Here is an 18091-nt window from a genome sequence, read left to right as displayed (position 1 = left end):
CAAACCCCGAGCCCCCCACCCACCCACCAAAGCCCCACCGAGACCCCCCAAACCCTCTCCCGCTCCCTTCCCAGCCCCTCCACCGCTCCCCCACACCCCTCCCGCTCTCTTCCCACCACAACCCACCTCAGCCCCAGCCCCGCTTGCCCATCCCCCAGCTCCTCCCGGCCCCTCCGGCCTCACTCCCATCCCTCCCGCTTCCACCCGCCGCCCCCAAACTCCCTCCCGCCGCCCACCAGCACCCCCGGGACCCCACACCCCCCTCCCCAGCATCCTCCCGACTCCTGCTCAGCCCTTCCACAGCCCCCGGCCCCTCTCCCGCTGCCCACCGCCCTCTCCCCACACAGCTCCCACTCGCTCCCAGCACACGCCACTGCCTCTGCCAGCCCGCCCAGTGGCTCCCCCGTACCCCAGTGCCGCCTCAGGGGCTGCTCCAGGCTGACGTGCTCCACCTGGCACGTGTAGCTCAGCCCGCGCCGGGGCGGCCTTTCCAGCAGCACCAGCAGCTGGTAGCTCCAGTCCCCGTTGGGGACCACGTCGGTGGCCACCACCTGGCCCGACAGCTCCTGCTGGCCCTCGAACCACCTCACCTGGATGTGGCCGGGGTAGAAATCCATCACGGAGCACAGCAGGCCTCTGGCACTGCCGCCCTGCGAGCTGGAGGGCAGCAGCGAGATGGAAACGCTGGGGGGCACTGGGAGAGAGCGGGGACACGCTGGGATCAGCTGGGGGCCGCTGGCAGACAGAGGGGAGGGGCGCTGTGGGCTTGGGAGGGGCTGGGATGGACTGGGAGGGACAAGGAGTGGATTGGGAATAGACAGGGAGAGACTGGGGGAAACTGGGGGGGCAATGACAGAGGTGGGAGGGGATGGGGGGCACTGGGAGAGTGGGCCGGAGTCTGGCAGTGTACTGGGAATTGACTGGGAATGGACTGGGAAGGACTGCTATTGGACTGGGAGGGACTGGGAATGGACTGGGATGAACTGGGAATGGACTGGGAATGAAGCGCGCGGCACTGGGAGGCGAGTCCAGCTTGGGGCACTGGGCACTGCGGGTCTGCCTGGCAACAGATGAGTCATCAGAAAGACGCGCGCTCTGATTGGCTGATCGGCGTCAGCTCCACGCTTGGCCGGGATGGACGCGCTTGGGGGACACTGGGAGAGACTGGGATGGACTGGGATTATCTCGGAGGTCCCTGGAGGGACAGGAGGCGCCGGGGATGGTCCCAAGGAGGGCTGAGGGCTCTGGGGTGATTCCCAGGGAGGTTTTGAGGGGCTCCAGGATCATTGCCAGGGCAGGGCCCGAGGGGACACGCTCTGCCCCACGCTCACCTCTGCGCTCCACGCTGAACGGGGCACCAAGCTTGTAGTTGTGCCGGCAAACCGTATCCACCTCTGCCCGTCTGGACTCCATGTAATCTGGTTGGTTGTTCCAGTACTCAGCACACTTCCTTCCATAGGGCGTGTACCCCACAGTGTACCCCAAGTCGCTGTCGTATCTCGTGTACTCCACCCGGTTGTAGAAGTGCCTCGCCAACAACCTCACCTTCTCCGTGCCGTTAATGAAGTGACACTCCCCCTTAAACATCTTCTGGAACACCCCTGAGTGTGCAGGACACAGGTCAGGGGGTGCCCCCCCAGCACCCCCAGAGCTCCGGGGCCACCCCGGATCCCCACTCCGCACCCCCTGTGCCCCACGGCCGCCACGGGACCCCCCTGCCCGCGCTGCCGCTTCCTCTGGAACACCCTTCCCCCATTTCCCCTTTCACATCCCCTCCCCTCCCACCTCCAGCCACGCCCAAAATCACTTTTGGGGTCCCTCTACCCTCAGTTTGCACCGTTCCCAACCTTTTAAACACAATCTCCTCAATCCTCAGCCCCCTCCCGCTCAGTTTTGGGGTCCCACCCTCCCCCTTTGCCCCCTTCTCCCCCCCTGCCCCACCGCCTCCCGCCCCCCCCGCTCACCCGACAGCTCCGCGCCCGCAGCCGGGGCCGCTCCCAGCACCACCAGTGCCACCAGTACGGCCCCAGCTGCCGCCCCTCGCCCCATGGCCAGCGCCGGGCAGCGACCACCAGCCCCAAAGCAGCAGAGCTGAACTGAGAGTGAGAACGCGGAACGGCGCGGGGTCATCAGCCACGCGCTCTCTGATTGGTCGGGCGTGGTTTTTGGACGCCGTTTCATTGGCTGGAGTATTTTTTTACTCGCTCCGATTGGCTGGAGGTGTTTATTGCGCGCTCCCATTGGCCGGTTCAGTTTTGGACCCTTTTTCAGAAGCTCTACCCAGCAACTGATGAGTCACCGGCAATGCGCACTCTGATTGGCTGGAATTTCTCCAGGCTCTGGTTTTTTGCGGCGTCTCGCTGTCAAGTCCCGACCCGCAGCGACGCCGCGCTCCCATTGGCTGAGCGCTTTTTGGGGCGCTGCTCCCCCACTCCCGCTCCCCCCAGTTCCCGCCGCTTTTCTGGCACCGGCACCGGCCCTTCCCAATTTCCCGGGATCCCGAGGAGCCATGGATGGAGCGCGGAGCCTCCCCTGACCCTGCCCGGAATTTGGGGGGTCCAAGGTGGGGTTTGGGGGGTCCTTTCAGGCTTTCCCGAGATTTTGGGCTTTGGGTGTGGCCAAATTCCTCCTTTTCTTGGATTTTGGGGCAGTGGGAATTTCCAAACCCCCCTGTACCTGGGATTTTTGGGCTCTGGGGTTTCCCCAACCCCCCTGTTCTAAGGATCGGGGGGGGGCTGGTATTGCCTAAACCCCCCTGTACCCAAAATTTGGGGAACTGGACGTTCCCAAATTCCTCTTTTCCTTGGATTTTGAAACTCTGGGAATTCCCAAACCCTCCTGTACCTGGGATTTTGGGGGTCTGGGTGTGTCCCCACCCCCCTGTACCCAAAATTTGGGAAACTGCCCATTTCCAAAGCTCTTTTTTCTCCGGGATATTTGGGCTACAGGTGCGCACGAATTCCCATTTTCCAGGATTTTTGGGCTCTGGAAGTTCCTAAATCCCCGTTTTCCAGGATTTTTGGAGTTTGCGTGTGCCCAAACCCCCCTGTACCCAAAATTTGGGGAACTGGGCATTCTTACGTCCTTTTTATCTAGAATTTTTGGAGCTCAGGGAGCCCAAACTTCCTCTTTCTTCCCACGATTTTGGGGTCTGGGTCCTCCCATTTCCCCTGATCCTGGAATTTTGGGGGTCTGGGAGTGTGTAAATCCCAATTTCCCAGGATTTTGAGACTCTCTGTGTCATCAGCTTCATTTTCCCCAGGATTTTGAGCAGAAATCCCCAATTTCCTGGGATTTTGAATAGAAAACCCAAATTTTCCAGGATTTTGAGCTGGAATCCCCAATTTTCCCAGGTTTTTTTTTTTTTCAGTAGAAATCTCCAATTTCCTATTATTTTAAATATTAATTCTGCTTCTTAGGATTTTGAGGAGAAATCTCCAATTTTCCCAGAATTCTGTGAAGAAACTCCTGATTTCCCCAGGATTTTAGGAAGAAATCGGCACTTTCCTCAGATTTTGAGATGACATCCCCAGTCATCCCAGGATTTTCAGTAGAAATTCCATTTTCCCAGGATTTTAAGTAGAAAACTCTAATTTTCCCAGGATTTGGAGCAGAAATTCCCAGTTTGTGGGGCTGGGCGTGTCCAAACCCCCCCTGTACCCAAAATCTGGGGAACTGGGAATTCCCACATTCTCTTTTCCCTGGAATTTTGAGGATCTGTGTGTGCCCAAATTCCCAATTTTCAGGATTTTGGGGCTCTGGAAGTTCCTAAATCCCTGTTTTCCAGGATTTTTGCAGTTTGCGTGTGCCCAAACCCCCCGTACCCAAAATTTGGGGAAGTGGGCATTCTTACGTCGTTTTTATCTAGAATTTTTGGAGCTCAGGGAGCTCAAACTTCCTCTTTCTTCCCACGATTTTGGGCTCTGGGTCCTCCCACTTCCTCCAAACCTGGAATTTTGGCGGTCTGGGAATGTCTAAATCCCAATTTCTCAGGATTTTGAGACTCTCTGTGTCATCAACCTTCTTTTTCCCAGGATTTTGAATAGAAATCTAAAATTTCCTGGGATTTTGAGTAGAAATCTCCAATTTTCCCACGTTTTAAAGCCAGAATCCCCGATTTTGCCAGGATTTTGAGTAGAAATCCCCCATTTCCTGGGCTTTTAAGTATAAATCCTCTTTTATATATATATATATATAGGATTTAGAGCAGAAATCTGCAATTTCCCCAGGATTCCCAGCAGAAATCCATGATAGAGCTTTTTACAATAATAGATATATAATAAGATAAAGCTTTTTACATTAATAGACAAACTACATGACAGAGTTATTTACGGTAATAGGTGTTCTATATGCTAGAGCTGTTTACGTTATTAGATATTCTATAGGGTAGAGCTTTTTACAGTAATAGATATTCCACGTGAAAGAGCTTTTTATGTTAATAGATCTGCTATATGTAAAAGATTTGTGTAAGGTTTGACACCGTCCTTGGTAGTTTTTCATAATTTTACCCACTTTCAGAATAAGGTTTAGATTGGTGTAGAAAGAATATTTCAGAATTGTGTCCTCAGCCAACTGGATAACCCACAGATAGTAAATAAACTATATGATAGAACTTTTAACCTTAATAGATATTCTATAGGATAGAGCTTTTTACATTAATAGATCTGCTATATGAGGGAACATTTTATGTTAATAAATATTATATATGCTTAGGTTTTGTGTAAAGTTTGACACCATCCTTGGTAGTTTTTCATAGTTTTACCCACTTTACAATCAGGTTTAGATCGGTGTAGAAAGAATATTTCAGAATTGTGTCCTGAGCTGATTGGATAACCCACAGACAGGGACATTAATATGCATTTATGGATAAAAATCCCCTGTTTCTGGGGCAGCGGCGTCGATCCATCGATTTTGGATTGATCCCCATTTCCCAGAGCAGAGAGCGGGGCTGTGCCGGGAGCTGCTGCCGGGGCTTTGTCGGGGATTTTATCGCTCGGGTCGGGGCCGCTGAGAGCGCGGCCGGGGAACGGGGCTGTGTCCCTTCCCCTGTGGTTTGTGAGACTTCCTGCGGTTCTGTGCCCGGGACTCTCTGTCTGTCTCTGTCCTGTGGGTCAGGAAACTGCCTTTTTTCTGTGCCCGGGACTCTCTGTCTGTCCTGGGGTCAGGAAACTGCCTTTGTTCTGTGCCCGGGACTCTCCCCCTCTCCTGTGGTGTCCCGGGGTGACTTTATGGTGTTTGTATCCCCAGCCGTGCGTTCTGTCTGTGCCGTGTTGTGTTCTCTGCCTTTCAGGCCGGCTCTGGGAGCAGAGCAGGGAAAGAATCAGCGCGGGGTTTGTTTTGAGAAAACAGAGTTCACTCCTAAACATTCTATTCTCCAGAATTTCTGTGTTCATCAGAGGAAATGACAGCGGCCAGACAGAAATCTTTTTGCTTTTGGTTAATTTACCTAGCTGAGTTGTTCTTTAGTTAGCCAATTTAGATAATCTATTTTTGCTTTTAGTTAATTTACCTAACTGAGTTAATCTTTAGACACCTAATTTAGATAAGCTTTTTTTGCCTTTAGTTAATTTTGCTGGCTGAGGCAAAGAAACTTCCTGGACTGTTTTTTCCCCTTTTTTCTTGGGACATTTTAAACCTGCTCTGGACTGAATAAACCCAGAGGAGCACCAGGAGCTGGCACCTGCAGCCCAGGGGGGCCTGGACCTCTGGAGGGATGAATAAGGGACTGAGCGAGTCGAGCTACACCCATGGCAAAGACTTTCTCAATTTGCCATCTCACTCCTGAACGAGAGGTTTTATTGTTTCATATTATCCATTCTTTATGCCTGTGGGCATTTTGTTGGGAAACTGCCTTTGTTCTGTGGCCGGGACTCTCTGTCAGGCTGTTGTTTTACCCCTCTGGGATCTCAAACCTCACAGCCCTCAGTGAGACAGCATTGAGAACTCTCTGCCTTTGGGAGTGATGCATTTATATGATAAACAACTTTATATAAATCAGAAATTGCTCATGGCCCCTTTAAGGCCTTATAGCCATGAACAGCTCCACAGTCCTCATCTCATCCCATCTCATCTCATCTCATCTCATCTCATCTCATCTCATCTCATCTCATCTCATCTCATCTCATCTCATCTCATCTCAAACAGGAACACCCCCAACACCGGGACCAAAGCTGAGGCCAAACCCTGCGGACTGTGCCCCTGGTGAGGAGGAGATCAAGGAACCGCAAAACTTCTCGTGAGAAGGTCAAAAGGCAAAGTAGATTTAACTCTATTAACCCATTGACTAAAAATGTATTCATTAAATGATCCTTTCTGTTACTTTATCCCTCTTGATTAAGTCTCAGATGATTTTCCATTGCTTCTTAATTTACCTTAATAATGTTCATCTCGGTTTTGTAAATTATTAAATCACATCCCCGAGAATCCCCTCGTTATGAGTTGCCCAACACGCCTTTTACCCAATTCACACACGGGGTGTTGTCAGTGCTCTCGTTCTGAGGAGGCCGGAACTTGATGTTCCCCCCTTGTGTCAACCCCTCCCTTGACCCAAACCCCAAACTCCACCCCTGCAACGCCCCATAAAAACCCCCCCACCCGCCCTTTGGGGGGTCTTTAATCCGCGTCCCCCTCCTCATCCCCGGGGGGAACAAATGGATTTTGGAGCTTCACAGACCAGAGCCCGCTCAGGTTTGTTCCCCCGCCGGCGGCAGCAGCTGCGACCCCCCTGGACATGCTGAACTCTGGAGCGCCGGGGGGCTGCCCCAAGGCCCCCCCAGAGCCTCGGGGTGACCCGGGGGGGACACACGGGGGTCCCCATTCCCGATCCAGCCCGGGGCCGCCTCTGCCCCCCCCAATCCCAGCCCCCCCCAAGTCCCTCCCCAGAGCCCCCCACAAAGCCCAGCGGGCACAACTGGGAAGCTTTATTGGGAACACTGGGAGCAGCCGGGCGGGGACACAGGGACAGCTCTGGGCACGGGCAGGGGGGACACACGAGGCCCCCAAAATCATCTCGGGGACGGGGACGGAGCGGGGGGTCCCGGCCGGGCCCGAGGCCACGGGGAGGGGCTGCGGCCGCCGGCGGCTCAGGAGCTCTGTGGGCAGAGAAAAGGGGCTGAGCCCGGGCTGGGGGGCCCCGGGGGGAGCACACACGCTCCGCCCGTGCCGGGACACCACCCCCGGCACCCCCCCTCACCTTCTTGCGCACGTAGAAGCCCAGCCCCAGCGCCAGGAACACCGAGCCCAACACCAAGCCCCCGATCCCCGTCAGCATCTTGCTGCGGGCGGCGTCCGGCGGCATCTCTGGGGGGGCCAGAGGGGTCAGGACCCCCCAAAACCTCTCACCCGCACCCCGAGCCCCTCCGGCCTCCCTCCCGCTCTCCCCCGCACCACCCACCGGCCCCCAAAACCTCCTCCCGAGCCCTGCCCGCCCTCCCCACCAAAGCCCACCAAAGCCCCTCCTGGCCCCTCTCACCAGCCCACAGCCCCAAACCGCTCGCCCCCCACCCACCCATCCACCAAAGCCCCACCCAAACCCCCCCAAACCCTCTCCCGCTCCCTTCCCAGCCCCTCCACCGCTCCCCCACACCCCTCCCGCTCTCTTCCCACCACAACCCACCTCAGCCCCAGCCCCGCTTGCCCCTCCCCCAGCTCCTCCCAGCCCCTCCGGCCTCACTCCCATCCCTCCCGCTTCCACCCGCCGCCCCCAAACTCCCTCCCGCCAAAGCCCACCAGCACCCCCGGGACCCCACACCCCCCTCCCCAGCATCCTCCCGACTCCTGCTCAGCCCTTCCACAGCCCCCGGCCCCTCTCCCGCTGCCCACCGCCCTCTCCCCACACAGCTCCCACTCGCTCCCAGCACACGCCACTGCCTCTGCCAGCCCGCCCAGTGGCTCCCCCGTACCCCAGTGCCGCCTCAGGGGCTGCTCCAGGCTGACGTGCTCCACCTGGCACGTGTAGCTCAGCCCGCGCCGGGGCGGCCTTTCCAGCAGCACCAGCAGCTGGTAGCTCCAGTCCCCGTTGGGGACCACGTCGGTGGCCACCACCTGGCCCGACAGCTCCTGCTGGCCCTCGAACCACCTCACCTGGATGTGGCCGGGGTAGAAATCCATCACGGAGCACAGCAGGCCTCTGCCACTGCCGCCCTGCGAGCTGGAGGGCAGCAGCGAGATGGAAACGCTGGGGGGCACTGGGAGAGAGCGGGGACACGCTGGGATCAGCTGGGGGCCGCTGGCAGACAGAGGGGAGGGGCGCTGTGGGCTTGGGACGGACTGGGATGGACTGGGAGGGACAAGGAGTGGATTGGGAATAGACAGGGAGAGACTGGGGGACACTGGGGTGGCAATGACAGAGATGGGAGGGGATGGGGGGCACTGGGAGAGGGGGTCAGAGTCTGGCAGTGTACTGGGAATGAACTGGGAATAAACTGGGAAGGACTGGGAAGGATTGTTATTGGAGTAGGAGGGTCTGGGGATGGACTGGGAATGGACTGGGATGAACTGGGAATGGACTGGGAAGGACTGGGAATGGACTGGGAATGAAGTGCGCGGCACTGGGAGGCGAGTCCAGCTTGGGGCACTGGGCACTGCGGGTCTGCCTGGCAACAGATGAGTCATCAGAAAAACGCGCGCTCTCATTGGTTGAGAGGCGTCAGCTTCACGCTTGGCCGGGATGGACGCGCGGGGAGGGCACTGGGAGAGACTGGGATGGACTGGGAGAGTCATGAGAGTCACTGGGAAGGACAGAAGGACCAGGAGATGGTCCCAAGGAGGGCTGAGGGCTCTGGGGTGATTCCCAGGGAGGTTTTGAGGGGCTCCAGGGTCATTGCCAGGGCAGGACCCGAGGGGACACGCTTTGCCCCACGCTCACCTCTGCGCTCCACGCTGAACGGGGTGATCGCCTCGTAGTTGTTCCTGCACAGCCAGTCCACCGAAGTCCGCTGTCTCTCCATGTAATCTGGGAGGCTGTTCCAGTACTGGGCATTTTTCTCCCCCCAGTCCGTGTACCCCACGAAGTGCCCCACGTCGCTGTCGAACATCGCGTACTGCACCCGGTTGTAGATGTACCTCTGCACGTACCTCACCTTCTCCGTGCCGTTAATGAAGTAACACTCGGCCTTTTCCATGTGCTGGAACACCGCTGAGTGTGCAGGACACAGGTCAGGGGGTGCCCCCCCAGCACCCCCAGAGCTCCGGGGCCACCCCGGATCCCCACCCCGCACCCCCTGTGCCCCACGGCCGCCACGGTACCCTCCTGCCCGCGCTGCCGCTTCCTCTGGAACACCCTTCCCCCATTTCCCCTTTCACATCCCCTCCCCTCCCACCTCCAGCCACGCCCAAAATCACTTTTGGGGTCCCATTCCCCCGTTTTCCACCTTTTCCAACTTTTAAATGTAATCCTCCCAATCCCCACCCCCCTCCCGCTCAGTTTTGGGGTCCCACCCTCCCCCTTTGCCCCCTTCTCCCCCCCTGCCCCACCGCCTCCCGCCCCACCCCCGCTCACCCGACAGCTCCGCGCCCGCGGCCGGGGCCGCTCCCAGCACCACCAGTGCCACCAGTACGGCCCCAGCTGCCGCCCCTCGCCCCATGGCCAGCGCCGGGCAGCGACCACCAGCCCCAAAGCAGCAGAGCTGAACTGAGAGTGACAACGCGGAACGGCGCGGGGTCATCAGCCACGCGTTCTCTGATTGGTCGGGCGTGGTTTGTGGACGCCGTTTCATTGGCTGGGCTTGTTTCTGGGTGAGTCGCGATTGGCTGGAGGTGTTTATTGCGCGCTCCCATTGGCCGGTTCAGTTTTGGACCTTTTTTCAGAAGCTCTACCCGGCAACTGGTGAGTCTTCGAAGGAGCCTCGATTTGATTGGCTGGAATTTTTCAGGGCGACCGTTTTTTGAAGCCTCTACCCGGCAACTCATGACGCGTCACCGACGCCGCGCTCCCATTGGCTGAGCGCTTTTTGGGGTGCTGCTCCCCCACTCCCAGTCCCCCCAGTTCCCGCCGCTTTTCTGGCACCGGCACCGGCCCTTCCCAATTTCCCGGGATCCCGAGGAGCCATGGATGGAGCGCGGAGCCTCCCCTGGCTGCTGCTGCTGCTGCTGGTCCTGACCCTGCCCGGAATTTGGGGGGTCCAAGGTGGGGTTTGGGGGGTCCTGGATTCCCAGGGTTGGGATTTGGGGTTCCTGGGATCTTTGGGAATATGGGAATCGAGCGGTTTTGGGGGACCCCGCCCCGTTTTTGGAGGATTTTGGGGATTTGGGGGGATTTTTAGGGGTTTTTTGGGGAAGGGCGTTGCCCCGAGTTGTTTTTTATCCCGGGTTTTTCCCCCTTTTCCCAGATTTTGGGGGTTGGGTGTGGCCGCATTCCTCTTTTTCCAGAATTTTGGGGCTCTGGGAATTTCCAAACCCCCCTGTCCCGGGGATTTTTGGGGGATTGTGAGTGCACAGACCCCCCTGTACCCAAAATCGGGGGGGGGGGGGGGGCTTGGCGTGCCCAAACCCCCCTGTACACAAAATTTGGGGCTCTGGACACTCCCAAATTCCTCTTTTCCTTGGATTTTGGGGCTCTGGGAATTCTCAAACCCCATTTTTCCCAGGATTTTTGGGGTCTGGGTGTTCCCAAACCCCCCTGTTCCGGGGATTTTGGAGGGCTGGGAGTGTCCAGACCCCCCTGTACCCCGAATTTGGGAAACTGTACATTCCCAAATCCCTTTTTTCCAGGATTTTGGTGCTCTGGGATTTCCCAAACCTCCCTTTTCCTGGATTTTGGAGCTCTGGAAGTTCCTAAATCCCCATTTTTCCAGGATTTTTGGAGTCTGGGCACGCCCAAACCCCCCTGTACCCAAAATTTGGGGAACGGGGCATTCCCAGATTCTCTTTTCCCTGGGATTTTTGGGGATTGGGAGTGGCCAAAATCCCTTTTTTCCAGGATTTTGGGGCTCTGGGATTTCCCAAATCCCCTTTTCCAGGATTTATAGACACTGAGGATGCCCCAAATCCTTTTTTCCTTTGATTTTGGGGGACTGGGAGTGTCCTGACCCCCCTGTACCCAAAATTTGGGGCTCTGGGAATGCCCAAATCCCCCTTTTTCCTGGGATTTTGGGGCTCTGGAAGTTCCTAAATCCCCATTTTTCCAGGATTTTCGGACTCTGGGAGCGCCCAAACCCCCCTGTCCCCAAAATTTGGGGAACTGCACATTCCCAAATCCCTCTTTTCCAGCATTTATAGACACTGAGGATGCCCAAAATCTCCTTTTCCCTTGATTTTGGGGGTCTGGTCTTGCCCAGACCCCCCTGTACCCAAAATTTGGGGAACTGGGCGTTCCCAAATCCCTCTTTTCAAGGATTTTGGGGTTCTGGGATTTCCTAAACCCCCCTGTTCCTGGGATTTTGGGGATCTGGGAGTGTCAAAACCCCCCTGTACCCAAAATCTGGGGCTCTGGACATTCCCAAATCCCCTTTTCCAAGATTTTTGGGGCTCTGGGATTTCCCAAACCCCCCTGTACCCAAAATCTGGGGAACTGGACATTCCCAAATCCCCTTTTTCCAGGGTTTATAAACACTGAGGATGCCCAAAATCTCCTTTTCCCTTGATTTTGGGGGTCTGGTCTTGCCCAAACCCCCCTGTACCCAAAATCTGGGGAACTGGGTGTTTTTAAATCCCTCTTTTCTTGGATTTTGGGGCTCTGGGATTTCCCAAACTCCCCTGTTCCAAGGATTTTGGGAGTCTGGATGTGGCCTGACCCCCCTGTACCCAAAATTTGGTGAACTGGGTGTTCCCAAATCCCCTTTTCCCAGGATTTTGGGGCCCTGTTTATTCCCAAATCCCTTTTTTTCCAGGATTTTGGGGCTCTGGGAATTCCCAAACCCCCCTTTTTCCTGGATTTTGTGGCTCTGGAAGCTCCTAAATCCCCATTTTTCCAGGATTTTTGGAGTCTGGGCGTGCCCGAACCCCCCTGTACCCAAAATTTGGGGCTCTGGGATTTCCTAAATCCCTTTTTTTCCAGGATTTTGGGGCTCTGGGAATTCCTAAACCCCCCTGTCCTCGGGATTTTGGGGGTCTGGGTGTGTCCTAACCCCCCTGTACCCCAAATTTGGGGCTCTGGACATTCCCAAATCCCTTTTTTCCAGGATTTTGGGGCTCTGGAAGTTCCTAAATCCCCATTTTTCCAGGATTTTTGGACTCTGGGAGCGCCCAAACCCCCCTGTCCCCAAAATTTGAGGAACTCGACGTTCCCACTTCCTCTTTTCTCACAATTTTGGGGCTCTGGGAGTCCCAAACCCCAAATTTTTCCAGCATTTTTAAACTCTGGAAGTGCCTAAATCCCATGTTTCCAGGATTTTTGGGGTCTAACATTCCCAAATCCCAGGTTTTTTCAGGATTTTTGGGGTCTGGGCGTTGCCAAACCCCCCCTGGACCCAAAATTTGGGGAACTGGGTGTTCTCACATCCTTTTTTCCCAGGATTTTTGGGGCTGGGCGAGATCAAACTTCTCCTTTTTCCTCAATTTTGGGCTCTGGCTCCTCCCAAATTCCCCCAATTCTGGAATTTTGGGGGTCTGGGAGTGTCTAAATCCCAATTTTCCAGGATTTTGGGAATCTCTGTGTCCCCAACCCCATTTTTTCCTGGGATTTTGAGCGGAAATCCTGAATTTCCTGGGATTTTGTGCAGAAATTCCCAATTTTTTTCAGAATTGTGAGCAGAATTCCTTGATTTTCCCAGGATTTTAGGTAGAAATCCCCAATTTTTTCAGGATTTTGAGTGGAAATCCCCAAATTTTCAGGGTTTTGATCAGAAATATTCAATTTCCGTGGGATTTTAAATACAAATCCCCAATTTTCTGGGATTTTGAGCATAAATCTCCAATTTTCTCAGGATTTTGAGTGGAAATTCCCAATTTTTACTGGATTTTAAGTGGAAAATTCCAATTTTCTCAGGATTTCGAATAGAAATCCCCGATTTTCTTGGGATTTCGCTTAGAAATCCCTAATTTTCATTGAATTTTGAGTACAAATCCCCAATTTTCTCAGGATTTGAAAAGAAATCCCCAATTTTCTTGGGATTTTAAGTATAAATCTCCAATTCTCTTGGTATTTCAAGTAGAAATCCCCAATTTTCTCAGGATTTTAAGTAGAAAATTCCAATTTTCTTGGGATTTTGAGTACAAATCCCCAATTTCCTGGGATTTTGAATGAACATTTTTAATTTTCTCAGGATTTTGAGTAGAAATCCCTAATTTTCATGGGATTTCAAGTAGAAACCTTCAATTTTCTTGTGATTTTAAGTACAAATCTCCAATTTTCTTGGGATTTCACTTAGAAATCCCCAATTTTCATGGAATTTTAAGTAGAAAATTCCAATTTTCTCAGGATTTTGAGTAGAAATCCCCAATTTTCTTGTGATTTTAAGTACGAATCTCCAATTTTCTTGGGATTTTGAGTAGAATTCCCTAATTTTCATGGGATTTCAAGTAGAAACCTTCAATTTTCTTGATATTTCAAGTACAAATCTCCAATTTTCCCAGAATTTTGCTTAGAAATCCCCAATTTTCTTGGGATTTCAACCCAAAACCCCCCTAAATTTCAATTTTCTCCATATTTTCTCACCCCTTCCCTACGAAAACCCCCAGTCCAAGCCGAGCACAGCATCATCCAGACGGAATTCTACCAGAAAACCCTGGACGGGCGCGAGAGCGACGAGTTCATGTTCGACTTCGACGGCGACGAGATTTTCCACGTGGAGGACAAGGAGACGGTTTGGAGGCTGCGGGAATTCCAGGAATTCGCCAGTTTCGAGGCGCAGGGGGCCCTGCAGAACATCGCCATCGACAAGCAGAACCTGGAGAGCTCCATGAAGGCTTATAATAATTCCAGGATTCCCAGCGGTAAAAAAAAATATATATATATATAATAATAATAAATAAAATGTTGGGGGGAGGGAAAAGGGGATTTTGGATTTTTTTTTTTTAATTTTTTTTTTTTTTTAATTTTTTTTTTTTTTTTTTTTAGTGAATTGGGGAAATTTTTTTTTTTTTAGTAATTTGGGCTGTTTTGGAGTGATTTGGGGTTTTTTTTTTTAGTAATTTTTTTTTTTTTTGGAGTAATTTGGGGATTTTTTTTTTTTTAGTAATTTGGGGATTTTTTTTTTTTAGTAATTTGGGGATGATTTTTTTTTTTTAGTAATTGGGGTGGGGTTTTTTGGGTTTTTTTAGTAATTTGGGGATTTTTTTTTTAGTAATTTGGGGATTTTTTTTTTTTTTAGTAGTTTGGGGAATTTTTTTTAGTAATTTGGGTGGTTTTTTTGTTTGTTTTTTTTTTTTTGGAGTAATTTGGGGATTTTTTTTTTTTTTTTTTGAGTAATTCGGGGATTTTTTTGAGTAATTTGGGGATTATTTTATTTTATTTTATTTTATTTTATTTTATTTTATTTTATTTTTTGAGCGGTTCTGGGAGTGTTTTGATGGAATTGGAGGAAGAGGAGGAGGAAAAAGGAGGAAAAAGGAGGAAAATGAGGAAAAAGGATGAAAAAGGAGAAAAAGGAGGAAAATGAGGAAAAGGAGGAAAAAGGAGGAAAAGGAAGAAAAAAGAGAAAAAAGGAGGAAATGGAGGAAAAGGAGGAAAAAGGAGGAAAAAGGAGAAAAAAGGAGAAAAAAGGAAGAAAAAATGAGGAAAAAGGAGGAAAAGGAGGAGGAAGAAGGGGAGGGAATTTTGGAGGTTTAAAGGGGGGAATTTGGGGGTTTAAGGGATTTTTTTGGAGCAGTTCTGGGGGGTTTTGATGGAATTTTGGGGGGTTTGATCCGATTTCAGATGGATTTGACCCAATTCCAGTTGGATCAAACCCAATTCCAGTTGGTTTTCAACCCAATTTTGGATGAATCCACCTCAAATTTTGGCCAATCCCATAAACCCAAAACCCCAAACCTCATTCCCACCCCAATCCCAGTTGGATCCACCCCAAACCCAACTGGATCCAACCCAATTTTTAGATTAATCGACCCAAATTTCTACTGGATTTTTATCCAATTTTGGATTAATCCAACCCAAATTTTGGCCAATCCCATAAACACAAAACCCCAAATCCTATTCCCAACTCAATCCCAGTTGGATCCAACCCAAACCCAATTGGATTTGACCCAATTTTTGGATTAATCCACCTCAATTTCAGGTGAATTTAACTCAATTCCAACTGGTTTTGACCCAATTTTGGATGAATCCACCCCAAATTTTGGCCAATCCCATAAACCCAAAACCCCAAACCTCATTCCCACCCCAATCCCAGTTGGATCCACCCCAAACCCAACTGGATCCAACCCCAATTTTTGATTAATCCACCCCAATTTCAGGTGAATTAAACTCAATTTCAACTGGAATTGACCCAATTTTGGATGAATCCAACCCAAATTTTGGCCAATCCCATAAACCCAAAACCCCAAACCCCATTCCCACCCCAACCCCAGTTGAATCCAACCCAAACCCAACTGGGTCCAACCCCAATCCCAGTTTAATCCACCCCAAATCGAACTGGATTTGACCCAATTTTTGGATTAATCCACCCAAATTTCTACTGGATTTTTACCCAATTTTGGATGAATCCACCCCAAATTTTGGCCAATCCCATAAACCCAAAACCCCAAACCCCATTCCCAACCCAATCCCAGTTGGATCCACCCCAATCCCAACCGGATTTAACCCATTCCCAACTGGATTTAACCCATTCCCAGCCGCATCCCACCCCATTTTTGCTACAAACCCACCCCAAAATCCCATTTTAATCCGAATTTTCCCCCAAATTTTTCCCCCCAGTGCCCCCGGAAGTGGCGGTGTTCCCCAAACTCCCGGTGCAGCAGGACCAGCCCAACCTGCTCATCTGTTACGTCACCAAGTTCTGGCCGCCCGTGCTGGGCCTGAGCTGGTTCCGCAACGGGGTCCAGGTGTCCCAGGGGGTTTTCGAGACTCCGTTTTATCCGGATCGCGACTACACCTTCCGGAAATTCTCCTATTTGCCTTTTATCCCCGAGCCCGGGGATTATTACGATTGTAAAGTGGAGCATGAAGGGTTGGAAGAGGAGAAGAAGACGCATTGGGGTGAGATTTTTGGGGTTTTGGGGGAAAAATATTGGGGTTTTTTAATTATTATTTTTGGTGGAAATTACAAGAAATTTGGGGAAAAAATGGGATTTTGGGGGATTGGAAAAAATGTGATTTGGGATTTCGGAAAAATGGGATTTGAGGTGGGGAAAAATGGGATTTGGGATGGAAAATATGGGATTTGGGATTTTGGAAAAAAATGGGATTTTTGGTAGTTGGGAAAATCGGGATTTGAGGGTTTTGGGAAAAAAAATTGGGATTTGGGGTAGAAAGAATTGGGATTTGGGATGGAAAAAATGGGATTTGGGGTGGAAAAATGGGATTTGGGGTTTTTGGAAAAAATGGGATTTTTGGTAGTTGGGAAAATCGGGATTTGAGGTTTTTGGGGGGGAAAAATTGGGATTTGTGGTGGAAAAAAAGAGATTTGGGATTTCCAAAAAAAAAAAAAGGGATTTTTGGTAGTTGGGAAAATCAGAATTTGGGGTTTTTGGGGAAAAAATTGGGATTTGTGGTGCAAAAAATGGGATTTGGGATGGAAAAAAATGGGATTTAGGATTTGGGGAAAAATAGGAAAAATTGGGATTTGGGAATATTGGGATTTGAGAAAAACTGGGAATTAGGAAAAAATGGGATTTTGGATTTTGGAAAAAATGGGAAAATTGGGGGGGAAAAAAAGTGATTTTTCGGGATTTCAGAAAAAATGGGATTTTTGGCATTTGGGAAAATTGGGACTTGGGAAAATCAAGATTTATAATGGGAAACAACCGGGGAAAGAAGAACAACTTGGGAAATCCATGACGAAGATGAGGATGAAGAAAAATTTTGGGCTCCTCCAGGAAATTCCGGATTTTATTTTTCCCCCAGAACCCCAAATCCAGACTCCGCCGTCGGAGGCCACGGAGACGGCGATTTGTGCCCTGGGCTTGGCCGTGGGCATCGTGGGCATCGCCGCCGGCACCGTCCTCATCATCCGCGGGATGAAGATCGGCCGCGCCCGCGAGCGCGGGGCCCTCTGAGAGCCCCAAATCCTGCTGGATGACCCCAAAATCCTGCTGAATGACCCCAAAATTCTGCTCAAAATCCTGCTGAATGACCCTGAAACCCGGCCTGAAATCCTGCTTGAAATCCCGCAGAATAATCCCAAAATTCAGCTTCAAAATCCTGCAAAATTACCCCAAAATCCAGCTTGAAATCCTGCAGAATGACCCTAAAAATTCAGCTTCAAATCCTGCAAAATGACCCTAAAATCGGGTGGAATTGTCCCCAAATAAATTTAGCCCTAAATCCTGCAGAATGACCCCGAAATCCAGTGGAATTTTCCCCAAATAAATTGAACCCCAAACCCTGCAGAATGACCCTGAAATCCAGCCTGAAATCCCGCAGAATAATCCCGAAATTCAGCCCCAAATCCAGCTCAAAATCCCGCAAAATTACCCCAAAATTCAGCCCCAAATCCAGCTCAAAATCCCGCAAAATTACCCCAAAATTCAGCCCCAAATCCAGCCCCAAATCCTGCAGAATGACCCCAAAACCCAGCCTGAAATCCATGGAATTTCCCTCAAATAAATCCTGTCCTGAATCCTGCAGAATGACCCTGAAATTCTGTCCCAAACTTGGCCTCAAAATCCTGCTAAATGACCCCAAAATCCTGCTCAAAATCTTGCTGAATGACCCTGAAAATCAGCCTGAAATCCTGCCTGAAATCCCGCAGAATAATCCCGAAATTCAGCTTCAAAATCCTGCAAAATTACCCCAAAATCCAGCTTGAAATCCTGCAGAATGACCTCAAAATTCAGCTTCGAATCCTGCAAAATGACCCTGAAATCGGGTGGAATTGTCCCCAAATAAATTTAGCCCTGAACCCTGCAGAATGACCCCCAAATTCAGCCTAAAATCCCTTAAATAAATTCAATCCTGAATCCTGCAGAATGACCCTGAAATCCAGTCCCAAATCCAGCCCCAAAATCCTGCAAAATGGCCCCAAAATCCTGCTGAATGACCCCAAAACGCAGCCTG

General features: G+C 51.4%; 3 protein-coding genes across 3 annotated transcripts; 1 reads left to right on the top strand and 2 right to left on the bottom strand.

Moving 5' to 3' along the window:
* Nucleotides 1-179: 179 nt before the first annotated feature.
* LOC310921570 (class II histocompatibility antigen, B-L beta chain-like) lies at nucleotides 180-2049 on the bottom strand (the record flags this gene model as incomplete). Its single annotated transcript, XM_083881733.1, has 3 exons — nucleotides 180-694; nucleotides 1332-1601; nucleotides 1965-2049. 3 exons carry the CDS (start codon nucleotides 2047-2049, stop codon nucleotides 180-182), a joined length of 870 nt encoding a protein of 289 aa, XP_083737859.1.
* Nucleotides 2050-6908: 4859 nt separating this feature from the next.
* LOC310921504 (class II histocompatibility antigen, B-L beta chain-like) lies at nucleotides 6909-9607 on the bottom strand. The gene is made up of 5 exons (XM_083881637.1): nucleotides 9500-9607; nucleotides 8867-9136; nucleotides 7902-8186; nucleotides 7193-7299; nucleotides 6909-7091 (listed from the first exon to the last, which is right to left on the bottom strand). Exons 1-5 carry the CDS (start codon nucleotides 9582-9584, stop codon nucleotides 7083-7085), a joined length of 756 nt encoding a protein of 251 aa, XP_083737763.1. The 5' UTR covers nucleotides 9585-9607; the 3' UTR covers nucleotides 6909-7082.
* Nucleotides 9608-9964: 357 nt separating this feature from the next.
* LOC310921495 (HLA class II histocompatibility antigen, DR alpha chain) lies at nucleotides 9965-17141 on the top strand. Its single transcript, XM_083881628.1, has 4 exons — nucleotides 9965-10126; nucleotides 13618-13872; nucleotides 15791-16072; nucleotides 16940-17141. Exons 1-4 carry the CDS (start codon nucleotides 10048-10050, stop codon nucleotides 17089-17091), a joined length of 768 nt encoding a protein of 255 aa, XP_083737754.1. The 5' UTR covers nucleotides 9965-10047; the 3' UTR covers nucleotides 17092-17141.
* The last annotated feature ends 950 nt before the right edge of the window (nucleotides 17142-18091 follow it).

Source organism: Zosterops lateralis (genome assembly GCF_965231275.1).
Source record: "Zosterops lateralis genome assembly, chromosome: 35".
NCBI classification, from domain to species: domain Eukaryota; kingdom Metazoa; phylum Chordata; class Aves; order Passeriformes; family Zosteropidae; genus Zosterops; species Zosterops lateralis.
Note: the sequence above shows the minus strand (reverse complement) of the source record. Positions and strands in the feature narration are given on the sequence as shown.

What these genes read in the sequence shown, in the direction of transcription:
- LOC310921504 (XM_083881637.1), bottom strand. Translation starts at nt 9,584, where the DNA reads ATGGGGCGAGGGGCGGCAGCTGGGGCCGTACTGGTGGCACTGGTGGTG. An exon ending in GTTCAGCGTGGAGCGCAGAG is followed by an intron (nt 8,187 to 8,866) that starts GTGAGCGTGGGG and finishes GCTCTCTCCCAG; the next exon opens with TGCCCCCCAGCGTTTCCATC. An exon ending in GCCCCTGAGGCGGCACTGGG is followed by an intron (nt 7,300 to 7,901) that starts GTACGGGGGAGC and finishes TGGCCCCCCCAG; the next exon opens with AGATGCCGCCGGACGCCGCC.
- LOC310921495 (XM_083881628.1), top strand. Translation starts at nt 10,048, where the DNA reads ATGGATGGAGCGCGGAGCCTCCCCTGGCTGCTGCTGCTGCTGCTGGTC. An exon ending in TAATTCCAGGATTCCCAGCG is followed by an intron (nt 13,873 to 15,790) that starts GTAAAAAAAAAT and finishes TTTTCCCCCCAG; the next exon opens with TGCCCCCGGAAGTGGCGGTG. An exon ending in GGAGAAGAAGACGCATTGGG is followed by an intron (nt 16,073 to 16,939) that starts GTGAGATTTTTG and finishes TTTTTCCCCCAG; the next exon opens with AACCCCAAATCCAGACTCCG.